The sequence below is a fragment of the Pelodiscus sinensis genome, chromosome 16, assembly GCF_049634645.1.
Source record: "Pelodiscus sinensis isolate JC-2024 chromosome 16, ASM4963464v1, whole genome shotgun sequence".
NCBI classification, from domain to species: Eukaryota; Metazoa; Chordata; order Testudines; family Trionychidae; genus Pelodiscus; species Pelodiscus sinensis.
The window spans coordinates 14,205,175-14,217,722 of record NC_134726.1 but is presented as its reverse complement, the minus strand read 5'-3'; the positions used below and the strand labels follow the sequence as shown (position 1 = coordinate 14,217,722).

At 45.8% G+C, this 12,548-nt stretch overlaps 1 protein-coding gene across 3 annotated transcripts; it reads right to left on the bottom strand.

Moving 5' to 3' along the window:
• Positions 1 to 110: 110 nt before the first annotated feature.
• On the bottom strand, positions 111 to 12,257 carry RMI2 (RecQ mediated genome instability 2). 3 transcript variants are annotated; one of them, XR_012896121.1, is made up of 4 exons: positions 11,775 to 12,257; positions 10,484 to 10,632; positions 3,286 to 3,372; positions 111 to 640 (listed from the first exon to the last, which is right to left on the bottom strand). XR_012896121.1 is itself a non-coding variant. In XM_075899320.1 (3 exons), exons 1-2 carry the CDS (start codon positions 12,034 to 12,036, stop codon positions 10,484 to 10,486), a joined length of 411 nt encoding a protein of 136 aa, XP_075755435.1. In that variant the 5' UTR covers positions 12,037 to 12,253; the 3' UTR covers positions 117 to 640. The 3 variants fall into 3 exon arrangements, 2 of the variants coding, with proteins under 2 accessions (XP_075755435.1, XP_075755436.1); XM_075899320.1 differs by lacking the exon at positions 3,286 to 3,372 and having other exon boundaries at positions 117 to 640; positions 11,775 to 12,253; XM_075899321.1 differs by lacking the exons at positions 111 to 640; positions 3,286 to 3,372 and having other exon boundaries at positions 8,557 to 10,632; positions 11,775 to 12,253.
• Between the last annotated feature and the right edge of the window lie 291 nt (positions 12,258 to 12,548).

Below are 12,548 nucleotides of genomic sequence, written 5' to 3'. Positions count from 1 at the left end.
CTGGGCCTCCCCCCAAGATGCCTCTGCATTGTCCATCTGTGCCTTTCCTCCCACATCCCTCCTTTCTCCCTCCCTTCCCCTGCATATAGACCAGACTTTTTGGTTTGAAACAAATTATATTTATTTGTGGTAAATATAACTGGGGACGGACTGAGGAAAAAACCTGGGAGGGGGGAAAAAAAGGGAGAGGAGGGGCTCAGGGATGGGGGCTGAGACTGGCATCTGCCTCAAGTGGTCCCAGGCCTCATGTGTGGGGCTCTTGGTGGCCAAGGGGAGGGACTAGGGGGAGAAGCTGGAGGAGCGGGAGTCGCGGCGGGTGCTGGGGGAAGTTGGGGAGCGGGTGCTGGGGGGTTGGTGCTCGACTGTTCAATCACAGCAACCAGGCAGTCAATGGCGGCGGTGTGTGCCATGCACATGATCTGGGTCTTCTGGGACAGTTCCTTCTCGCTGGTGTGGCACCACTTCTGGTCAGCATGGCGCTTGTCCAAGTCGGCGTCCCACCTCTGTTCCTCCCACTCGAGACACCGCTAGAGGGCACGCAGGCAGTCCAGGTGTTCCTGCCCCAGGTCGCCATGGGGTCGCCTGCACTTGCAGGATGGCACGGGAGGTGGTTGACACACTGCACTTGCAGCTGGTTGAGCTGTGAAGAAAAGCGAGACGGGCAGTCATCCCAGGAAACACTGCATGAAGTCTACCCCTCATCTCAGAGCCGACACTAAGGTCTCAGTTCAGATGATGGCAATGGGCTTTGAGCAAGGCCATCTTTGGCCGAGGCAGCAGGCACTGTCCAGCAGGGGCATGGATGTCCCAAGGGACTCTCACTACCCCACATCCCAGGGATAAACAGGCATGAGAAGTTGCTGGCCAGGCCAGGAGCGGGGAAGCGACAGAGCAGATTGCCTTCACTCCATGCCACACACACACTGGGTCTGGCACTGGCAGCGTCCCACCCGGAGAGGACTTCTATCCCTGCCTGCTGGAGGAGAGTGGGAGAGGCTGTTGTGGGAGGTGTGTGTGAGCGGCAGACACTGCTTGCTGGGGAAGGTGCTACTAGGGTCCCTCTTCCTTCCCCTGGCAGATTCCCATTCTGGGGCTTAGTGTCCTCCGCCTCACCACACTTGACCAGAAGGAAATGCTGCCCCAAGAGTGCGGGCATAAGCCTGTTGCATGTGCAGCATTGCTGTGTGTGTCCATGACCCCAGCTTCCTTTGTGGTGGCTTGTGTTGGGAAAGCATCCCACCAGAGAGTTGGGAATAAGGCAGGCCTCCCCAGAAACCCTGAGAAGGAGCAACTGGTTCCTATGTGGCAGCCTCGTGCGGCTATCTGCTCTGGACTGGTACTCCATGTGCATAGGCTGCTGTTCAATCCCCGGCCGAGCAATGTGCACACAGCCCCTTGCCGACCACCACCTCCCCGACGTGTGTCTAGGAAATTAACTCACTTGAAGGGCCTTCCTCAGTTTTGTTTGAACCCTAGCAGACATCCTGGGAGGGGAATACAAGCTCCAGGGAGATGACCTCCTGGCTGGCAGGCATTGTGTCCTGGTTGGCCTCCTCCACCTCCTTCTAGTCCACAGCCTGACCCTTCTGGAGGCTGATGACTAGTGTCTCCAGGCCGGAGTCAATGATGAGGTGGGAAAGGGACTGATCCCCCTCCTAGGAGGCGGTTCAGCTGATCAAAGTAGTGGCATGATTAGGGTGCTGCCCCGACCGGGAACTGCATTCCCTGGCCTTTGTGAGGCCTGGCACAGTTCCTTGATCTTCATGCACATCTACTCCTTGTGGCCCTTCTGGCCACCCTCTAGCCATATAAATCCGCATTCCTGTGCCTGATGCAGAGATCCTGGAGGTTGGTCTCTTCTCCCCAGACCTCAGTTAGATCCAGGATCTCTGCACCAGACCAGGAAGGGGACCACCTCTTCCACCCCTGGCCAGGGCTTAGAAGTTGGCTGCCAGCTCACTAGCAGCCCTGGCGGGCTGGAAGCGCTGGAGTCAGTCATTGCAGCACAAATGGGTCCTGCAATGTGGCACAGGGCTGGTAGGGCCTGCATTGTGCCACAAGCAATTTCCCTTGTGGCTGCACCTTTAAAGGCTGCAGGGGAAGGGGAACTATAGAGTTTTGAGGGGTGTGGACAGTGGCCACCAGAGCAGCTGAGAGAAGCCCTGCAAGCCAATTATTCAGAAATAATCACAGCTGTGCACTCCACACTCACGCTATTTTGAAATAGGGGTTATTCCTCATGAAACTAGGGCTTAGTTTGAAATAAGAAGCCCATTCTTTCAAAATAATTTTGAAATAACGTGCTTGCTGTGGGGATGCTCACCTTATTTTGAAATAACATGAGTTTTTTCAAAATAATGCTATAGTGTAGACATGCCCTTTGAGAACATCTCTTCACTTTGGGAACAAAACAAGGAAAATATAACAAGAATTAAAAGTGCTCATCAGCTCAAAAAAAGGAGGACGCAGTAGTCGGTTCCAAAATGGCCATGGTAAAGCCCCCAACTGTTTGTTTCTGCCACACAGCCAGCCCCCTTTAAAAACAGGGTTTTTGGAGTACTTTAAACAAACAGCTATATTTTAAAATGGCTTTAACCTTCTAGGTAAGTCCATGTGCCTGTCTGTTGGACAGAAGGCCACAATGAAATATGGAAACAAGAAAACTTCCTTTAGATTTTTATCATCTACACTATTTTCTTCAACAGCTAGACAGCAAGATTATAAGTGTTTTACATATATACCTTAAGCAGTCATAATTCCATGCTGCCTGTATCAATGAATGACAATGTAATAGGAAGGTATATGCTGTCTTTCCAAGCTGTTCTTACAATATTGATTTGCTTTTGTCTTTGCTGTTTATCCAAGAACAGATGGGGCTATGCACTGCTTCCTGGTTTAAGTACCTTGATAATGGAAAAAGTTTATAATACAGGATGTGATCTATGGCTGCCCCTTAACGAAGTCACCATTTTTGCCAATGCTATTAGTTTCTATGTGTACACTATGCATTTTATCAAATTTAAGTAGCATTCACGGAACTAATGTACAACTTTACATCATGGCTCTAATGCAGTTTTGGTGTTGACAGAGAAGCCTTTTCCCTTGTATAAGCCCAGTCCTGCAAGCTGCTCCACATGGGAGTTTGAAAGAACTCTTGCAAGCATGGGGGACTTCCTCATAGACTTTAAGGTCAGGAGGGACCATTATTGATAATCTAGTCTGACGCCCCTGCACAATGCAGGCCACAGAATCTCACCCACCCCACTCCTGGAATAATCCTCTTACCTATATCTCAGATATTGAAGTCCTCAAATGATGATTTGAAGACCCTAAGATGCAGAGAATCCTCCAGCAAGTGATCCGTGCCCCATGCTACAGAGGAAGTCACATATGTGAAAGTATGGTAAGGGCTGTTTTGAGGCATTTAAACATGATCCTTGCTAGTCTGGTTTCTCCGGCCAACATGGCCAGGAAATCTTCCCAACACCTCAGCAAAACCAAGGTCTAAACTAACTCCATAGTTTTAAAGTCTGAGAGGGGTAGCTGTGTTAGTCTGTAACTTTAAAAAATGAGTAGTCCTGTAGCACCTTAGAGACTTTATATGTGCGCGCGTGCACGCACGCACACACACACAGAATGAATGAATCGTGAGCTTTCAGGGGTAAAAACCTACTTCCTCAGATGAGAGGGAAGATAAAAGGGGGAACCTCCCAATTTGTAACAGAAAAAGAAGGGAGAGGAGGATTTAAAAAAAAAATACCTGTCAATTGTAATGCCAGAGCTAATAAGGCTAATTGAGTGGATTGGAAATGTCCCATACTTAGCTTTTGATGTCATTTAGGTGTTGAATATCATGGCCAATCTAGTTCATATCTTTGTTTAGGCTAGGAGAGATAGTGTCAAATTTGCATATGAAGGCTAGTTCCGCAGTTTCTCTCTGTAGTTGGTTTCTGAAATTCCTTTGTAGAAGCTACTTTTAGAACCATGAGTGCCCAGGTAGGTTAAAATGTGCTCCTATACGTTTTTTTTTTGTATTACTATTACTATTATATCTCACTTGTGTCAATTTAACCTTTGTTGTAGATACTGTCCAGTTTGGCCAATATTGCTGGCACTTGATGGAATATATCACATTAGAGGATATGCTGCTGTATGAACCTTTGATGTTATGGGTTGTGGTTAGGTCCTGTAATGGTGATGCTTGTGTGGACAGATTTGGCTCTTCTACAAAGGAATTTCAGAAACCAACTACAGAGAGAAACTGCAGAACTGGCCTTTATGATACTATATATATATATATATATATATATATATATATATATATATATATATATATAGTTGTTAGTCTCTAAGGTGCTACCGGACTACTCATTGTTTTTCTATAGTTTTAGGAAGACACACACAAAAATCCTATCTATGTTGATAAAAAAAGTGATGCTGATATTTAAACATAGCTAAACGTGTCAAGATAGTTTGCCATTAAATTATTTGGAAATTGGTCTGATGATTTATAAGAAAAGAGCTTTGTAAATAGTGATTGACTTTGTTGAACAAATTTACCTTTTTTTAAAAAAAAACAATCAATATATTGAATATGTGCTGGTAATTCCAAACACTGTTAACATTTAAACTGCAAGGACATCTGCAAATAGAGCAAAAAGCTAGAAGAACAGTGAGACAGAAATTAAAGCAGCAATGACAGCTCTTATTATTTTGTAATATTTATATTAAAGTAGCACCTAGAGCCCACAATGGTGATTGAGACCAACTTACTACACTCTACTACAACCCTGCCAGACGTTCAAAAGGATGGTTTTAGTTTTGAAGAACTCGCCATCTAAGGACATACAGACAAGTAGAAAAAGGACAGAAGAAGGGAAGAAACCAAGTAGGAGTTTTATACATGTCAATTGTAGATGACAAGGCAGAAGGGGATCTTTAAGAGGGTCTTAAAAGTGGATAGAACAGGGGCTTTGTGGAAGTGTAATTGGGAATGTTCTCTCTAATCTTTTTGCAAACATGTGGAAAAAATTGTGTGTACACAGAGGCAAGTAGAAACAAAAAACCTAACTGTGGGCACTCTGCTGGGTGGCATTTGAATTTTTCCTGAGTAGCTGCATAAGTACACACTTCACAGGGCACACTAGTGGATTTACCCATAGAGGAGGGTAAACAAGACACTGACAGATGGATTCTGTCAAGAAATATCCTAGTGATGCAATATTTGTTCTGCATTTGGCAAGCTCAAAATCCATTCCAGAAGTAAAAAACTCATGTTCCTCCTATTATGTCCCTGACAGTTAGGTATAATACTAGCAGATGTTCAAGGTGCAGGCAGACACTTTTGCTCAGAATGAAGTACCCATTTAACAGGTTACACCATGCCATAATGACTTAACATGTTAAAATAACTTTACTAATTTAACGTACAAAACGTTACTGTTTAATGTTTAAATATTCAATGTGAGAAAGCCAACAGTCATGCAGTTATTTACTCCCTAACCTAGAGTCATACATGCATACTGATCTACTGTATTATCAGTGCACTCATGCCACTAAATGACCAGGAGGTGGTGCTCTCACCAAGTTCAACAGAAAACCTGTTTTTTGGCTCCTATTTCTGCTGTTCAAACATAGGATGTTTAGAGAGAAACTTTTCTATCAAAGTAAACTGTGAGTAATATGACAGAACTTAAACCAACAAAGTTTGTTAGGCAATGCACTAATGTACTTATTGAAAAGATACTAATTTAAAAAACAAAGATACTTTAAAAACTATTTGCAGCTGAATACTAGGGTTGGTGAAACATCTGTGACTGGCAGCAACTGGAGATTGGTATTACTTTATTTACAGAATAGGAGCAACATACGTTCTCCCTGCACAGCTCTGTGAATTAAGGATGTAAAACCCCATGTAATTGGTTAACCATCTAAAAATGAAGTTTACTTCACACTTAACAGGTTAACCAATTAAGGGGCCCAGAGTGGCCCACCAGGGACAGAAGCTGCTCCAGATCCCCAGAGTGACCCCTGGCCATGGCGGGCTCTGCAAGGCTGGAGCAGCCCCCTGTCCACCATGGGTGGGAGCTGCTCTAGCTCCCACCAGTTAACCTCTCACATCCCTACTGTGAATGTGTACCAGCTGTGACTTGATGAGACTACAGCAATCTCCATATCCATTCTCCGCAGAGACTGCCAACAAAGCCAATAAATAGCTGTACATATGTCCTGTGCTTCTTCTAAAGTGGACACATGTACAACAAAACTTCTGTTAAGTAAAAACAGCAGCAACCTCTGAAACCTGTAACATCTTTCTTATCCATTAACAAAACAGGACAATTATTTTTAAGCATCCTCGTGTTATTCTTTTGCATGGTAAATTTTCCCTCCTGATTCTTAAATAAGCAATTTATAGCCTCCCCCACAGACAGGGAAAGGATGCCATGTTGATGGAAAAGCAGCTCACATTAACCCTGAACTAGGTCAGATCAGGTCTTTCAAACTGGCAGAAGATTCTATCAGCGCTTTTGGTGGGTGAAAAATACATTGTATTTCCTGTTGACTGGCTGAGGAAGCTCAAATGCCAGCAGTGCATTGCTACTTCATTTATAAAACATGCAAGAGTAAAACATACAGCGACCTCTGATTATGAGGCAGAGAAAAATCCATCACTCAGACCACCTAAAATATTATTACAATTCTCAGATAGCATAAGCCCTCCTTAAGTATCAGTGGAATTTGACCCTGCTTCTATTCAAACCTGCAGTTTCAGAATTCTAAGTATTAAATACTGATTCTTGACCACTAAACTGTTAACTAAAGAGGGACTGGTCATATTATAAGTTGTTACTGCAGATTTTAGGGCAGCTTGATTTGTAAAGTGCTTTTGCCAAAGACATGGTGGAAATATATGCACTTCACATACAGCATTTTTGTATGCAAATGAGACTCAAATGGCAAAGAGCAGACAGACTGCATAAGAAATATATCAGTGCTCAAGTTAAGTATATGGTTTAGTCCAGGGGTGGGCAATAATTTTTGCAGGGGGGCCACTTAATGAATTTTGGTAGGTCAGACCAACTCCATCCCTGGAAGGGGCAGAGCTGGGGACTAACCTCCCCCCAAAGTTGTCTGGGGCCAGAGGCTTTGAATTAAAAACATAACAAAGGGCTCAAAGTTCCTGGCCCCACTGCTACTGCATTACCTGGCAGCCACCTGGGGTTGCTGCGGCTATTTAAAGGGCTCTCAACTCTGGCCTCTAGAGGGGTAGTGTCGTGACCGGGAGGTGGGAGCCATTTAAATAGGATCTGGCTGCCTGAGACACAGCCTGGAAATTCGGTGGCACAGGCAGCAGGCTATAGATAGAAAACAGCCAGAAGCAGTCCACAGGCCAGATCAAAGTGTTAGGCACTAGGCAGGCTGGATCTCGCTCGCATGCCACATCTTGCCCAACCCTGGTTTAGTCAGAACAGGTGTATGGTTTGAACACAACGCAGAAGCCAGGAAATCCAGAGTTCTTAACCAACCTCTATCACAAAGTTTGTGTTGATTTGGGTAAGTTATGTCAGTTCACTTAATTGTACCTCAGTAACCATACATGACAATAATGGCTGTCCCTACATGGAAATATACAGTATCAACCCCTTTGAAAAAATACTAAGTATTTCTAGTGCCTACAACTCATATAATAACCATTTTTTATTTCCCTTACCCCAAAACACTTGAAACCACATGGAAGGCTAATGAGAGGCGAACATGTTCATGGCCTTAGCTCTAGCAAAAAACCATGGTGTGGACCAGGAAATTGAAAGAGTTGAAGGAAGCTTATTTCACCACTCAGATTACTGTATACTAAACTATACAGCCACAGACAATACCTTAAAACTTGGTACATACTGGCCACACGGTGTCTAGACAACAGCAATACACAGAGCAAAACAATGTTGCTGTTTTATAAATATGAAGCAAGGGCAAAAGTTCTGAGAAGAGAGAACTGTTCATTTGATAGCCAGCTCCAAGTTCAACTTTCTTATGAATCTGTTTCAGTTTTGAGTTCCCAGAAAAGAACCTGGCTTTGAAGAGTCAGATTGAGCTGAGGGTCCACTGCTCTAACATAAAATGCACTTAAAATGTTTGCAGTATACTTTGTAAGATGCTTTGGGTTACAAAGAAACTCTGAAGCTGCACTACAGCTAGAACAAGCCACAAGCCAACAATTGTCAAATACAGTACAGTTTTAAGCCAAACAAAGGTCACTAATTTTCCAATAATTTGTCTCCAGTTTTGATTTGTTTTTACAGAGGTACAGACTTCCAACTACAATGTTTGGATCCACATCTAGATTCTGAAACATCCCAAAGCGTGGGGTGGTCAAATGTAGTGCTTTTTATCAAAACATTTTATACAAACTAATTTCCATGCAAGTCTTGGTGATCTTCATTTTGCTCTATTCTCAGATGAAACTGAAGTTCACAGAATAAAAATCATTAAGATGTGAAGGGATCTGCTACCAAACAAATAAAAATGGTTGTCTGACAATGTTACCACTAAGGAAAATTTGCTGGAAGTCTTTAATTTACAAGCAGACTTTTCTCCAAACCCATACTGTAACATTTTGTATACCTGTCTCAGCTTATCACACATATAATCAACACAACCCCTCAAGCCTCTGCAGTAACATGGTCTCATTATTCAAAGTGCAATACCTGATCTTACATTCAGTTTGTGGTTTATAGTAAGGGTTGTTTTCATATGTTCAAAGTTAATTAACATTGTAATTTAATGCTGTCATACTTGTCTTTTCCTCACAACCTATAGAGCTACAGAATATGGATAATGCAATATTCATTTAGAATGCATGAATTATATTTATAACATAATTATAGTTAATATAATATTTTGGGGCAAAAAAGCAATATCATACACTTGCCTTTACAGGAAGAGGATGTAACAAAGGTAAAAATAATATATATGTAACAGTAACTTTAAAGAGACAATGTATACTGAAACAACAGTCTTTCCATAGAAAGAAAAAGTAATGTAAAGATGCATAATCAAGCTATGGTAATCTTACAGTGTGAGGTCGTGAGAGTACTTACTTCTTGGTCCTAGACATATCTATTCCCTGTGAATCTATCAAATCTCTGTATAGTTTACTGAAAAGTGTAAGTTTTCTTATCATGCTGCTTTTAATATTGTTGAAATGAATACTGCACTTGTAGAGCAGTTTTAGGTGCCCAACTATTGTTAAGAGTTAGAAAAGACGTGTCTTATAAACAAAGCAAACTGCATAAAGATGTAATTGATAGAGAAAGCCTGGAAACAAGGTACCCTTTCCTTACTATAAATACAATATGAACATTACGGACCACATTCTACCCTCATTCCAGGTATAGAATTCACAGTGGCAGTACAAGTGTTATACAAAATATGGTACAGAATATGGTACTATGACTAGGGATGTAAAAGAGTAGTTAAACAGTCAACTAGCCAATAAGTATAGACTTGTTCCCCGCTGCTCCTCCCCCCTTATCGATTAACTGATTAATCGAAATTTAACATGCCTATGACTGCCTAACCCTACATTCTACCAGATGACTGCTATAATAATGGATAAAGTACTGAAATACTTAATATTATTTGAAAAGCACCAGATTAACTTTTGGAAAAGTAATATAGTTTAGTCTATAGGAACAAAACATTATTGGAACAGGGAATAAACCAGCTTCCTACAAGTTATCATAAGCATAAATATCTCTAGCTCTTGAATCTCAGTCAAATATTCACTGAAGTCAATTGAGTTGCACTCATTTTCTCCAGTAGTAAATTTAGTTGCATGTCCATACCGCTTAAAACTGTTAGTTTATGAACTAAGTTATCCATGGGCGGTTGGTGCAGCTGGAGCTGGGGGAGGTGGCCTGCCAGCCCATCCTATAGCTCTGGGCCATCATTAGGAGCACAGGAGGCAGGACGGTGTACCGAGCATACTCCCCCAGGGGAAGAGATGGGACAGCGCGCTAAGCATGTCCCACCCTCCCTGGAGCACCAGGGAGGGACAGAGTCCACTGAGTGCTCCTCTCCAGCCTCCCTGGAGCACTGGGGAGGGGCAGAGAGGTGAAGGAAGCATGAATGCAGCTCAGTTCCCAGAGCACTGGGGGAGGAGAAGCTGGGTAAGGTTCCAGCTTCCCCGGCCAAGAGCACAGGGGAGGGCAGATGCTGCGGGCAGCAACACTCTGCCCCCAGAACACCTATAGTAGGCATTCTGGGGGCAGACTGTGGGTGTGGTGGGGGCAGGCTGGCAGTTTGGGAAGGCAGAGCCTTCCCTTGCCTAAGCCGCTGGACACCCATGAAGTTATCTATCAAAGTGTTCTCCAACAAAGACTGCAAGTTCTCCTGCCAATGTTTTGAGCTAAGGTCCAAATGACCTAAAAGCAAACATTCATGTTTTCAGGTCCTTTAGGCTGCTGACAAAAATACACAGCACCTAAGAAATGTTTCTGTGCAAATCCTCCACTTCAAAGCTCCACATGCTCCTGTGTATTGGATTATCAGAAAGATCTGTCATCTTCACAGCTCGAACAATAGGCTCCGGACTGCAGGAGTGTACCAAGCCCATTACCATGACATACTTTCCTAGAAAAGAGAGAACAAAACACAAATGATATTCAATATTTTCAATATTCTTGCTCCAAAACAAGATTCTTCCATTTTAAACTACCCAAATATTTTGTTGCAAAGCTGCCAAAATGTGAGGCAGAGCAGACTCTGAGAAAAAATGTTAAGAGTCATCAAAGGCTTGATACCGTGAAGATCTGAGCATCCTTAACATGTCACAGAATTAGGCCATACATAATATATGGTCAACTACTAAATCCTCCTGCTTCAAAGCATAAACTGATCACCAGGTGGAAATTAGGAAGAAATTCCTGCCCCCATTCAATAATTATACATATCTCCTGGCATTCCCAGGTTCTGCAGGCTTTTTGTCCCCAAAATTTCGTGTCCTGATTTAAGATGGTCTTATAGAGACAGGCTAGACTTGACTTCATACTCCAGGTGTTATCACCCAGATGTTATCACCTGGCCCCTGACACACACACAGGTCTGCAGTGCAGTGTCAAAATGTTGGAGGTAGAATTACTTAAAAGCATAATTTGTACATAGGATCAGGGCCTGAAGCATCTGGTATAAAGTACCTCTGCAGGTTGCCTATCCTCTGCAGTATGATCCCCAGTCAGCATGGGGTGGGTGCCTCTGAATCAGAATGGGAAGGAACCTTAAGTGGTTATCTGGGCCAGTATGTCGCTCTACCTACAGCACATGTGTGGAACTCACAGGGTGCACTAGGCTCTCCCATGTATGTGGATGGGTGGGTCCAAGTACAGTAGACCCCAGATGTGGGGGAGTTTCCAAGGATGAGATCAGTAAGCCTCCCCCCACTGTTGTGTATGGGGGAGCCCCACAGGGCACGAGCAACAAAGCTCCCTATGGGGGGGCTCCATGGGACAGGAGCAGCAGGGCCCCTCCCCATAAGGGCCCCAGGACACTGTTGGTGGCAGGTGGTGGGGGGAGCCCACGGGACAGGAGCAGCCCCCCAAGAGCTTGGCGTGGGTATCCCCACGGGGCAGGAGCAGCCCCCCAAGAGCTTGGCGTGGGTATCCCCACGGGGCAGGAGCAGCCCCCCAAGAGCTTGGCGTGGGTATCCCCACGGGACAGGAACAGCCAAGCCCCCAGCCCAGCGGCCGAGGGCCCCCCCCCACTCGCGGAGACGGTACCTGCGCTGAGGCACGGCCGCCCTTTGGGGACCCGCTCCACCCCCAGCACCGTGAAGGGGCCGCTCTCGTCCTGCAGCCGGGCCGCGCTGCCCCCGGCCTCCACCGCCAGCACCGAGCCCTGCATCCACACCACCCGCACGGCCAGCGGCGCCCGCCCGGCCTCCTCCCGGCCCAGCAGCCAGGACCCGCCCGGGCCCCGGCGGCCCGGCCTGAGCTGGGCGGCCAGCACTTTCACCGGCGGGCCGCGCGGCTCCCCCGCCATGCTGGCCTGCGCTCGGGCGGGCCCGGCTGGCGGCGCGCTCAGGGGCAGGGCCCGCGCGCCGCGCCAGCAGCACTTGGTCTCCCGCCCGGGCGCCCCGCCAGGCCGCTCCCGCCGCACGGGCCGGGTTTGCAGGACGGGGCGTAACGCAGCGTGCAGCGGCCTGGCGAGCCGCGTCCTTCCTGCTCCTTCTGCGCCCTTCGTTCTGACGCTCGCCTGCTTGTTGGGATTTTACCGCGTGAAAAAAGCCGGGGGAGCCCGTGACACCCGCGCGCGGCGCCGCCGTGGGCCAGACGCCTCCCCCCTCCGCCTTACAGGGAGGCTAGCCCCGGGCCCATCCCTTTTCTCTGGGGCTGGAGGAGCCTTGGCCAGCCCACCCACGCTGCCTGACTGGGCCTCCTTAGCCCTGGTTCGCTGCATACTGATCAGACGCTTTTCCGGAAAAACTTGCCAGCTGTCTACACTGGCCGCTTGAATTTCTGCAAAAGCACTGAGGATCTCATGTAAGATTGTCA

What these genes read in the sequence shown, in the direction of transcription:
- RMI2 (XM_075899320.1), bottom strand. Translation starts at nt 12,036, where the DNA reads ATGGCGGGGGAGCCGCGCGGCCCGCCGGTGAAAGTGCTGGCCGCCCAG. An exon ending in GCGGCCGTGCCTCAGCGCAG is followed by an intron (nt 10,633 to 11,774) that starts GTACCGTCTCCG and finishes TCTCTTTTCTAG; the next exon opens with GAAAGTATGTCATGGTAATG.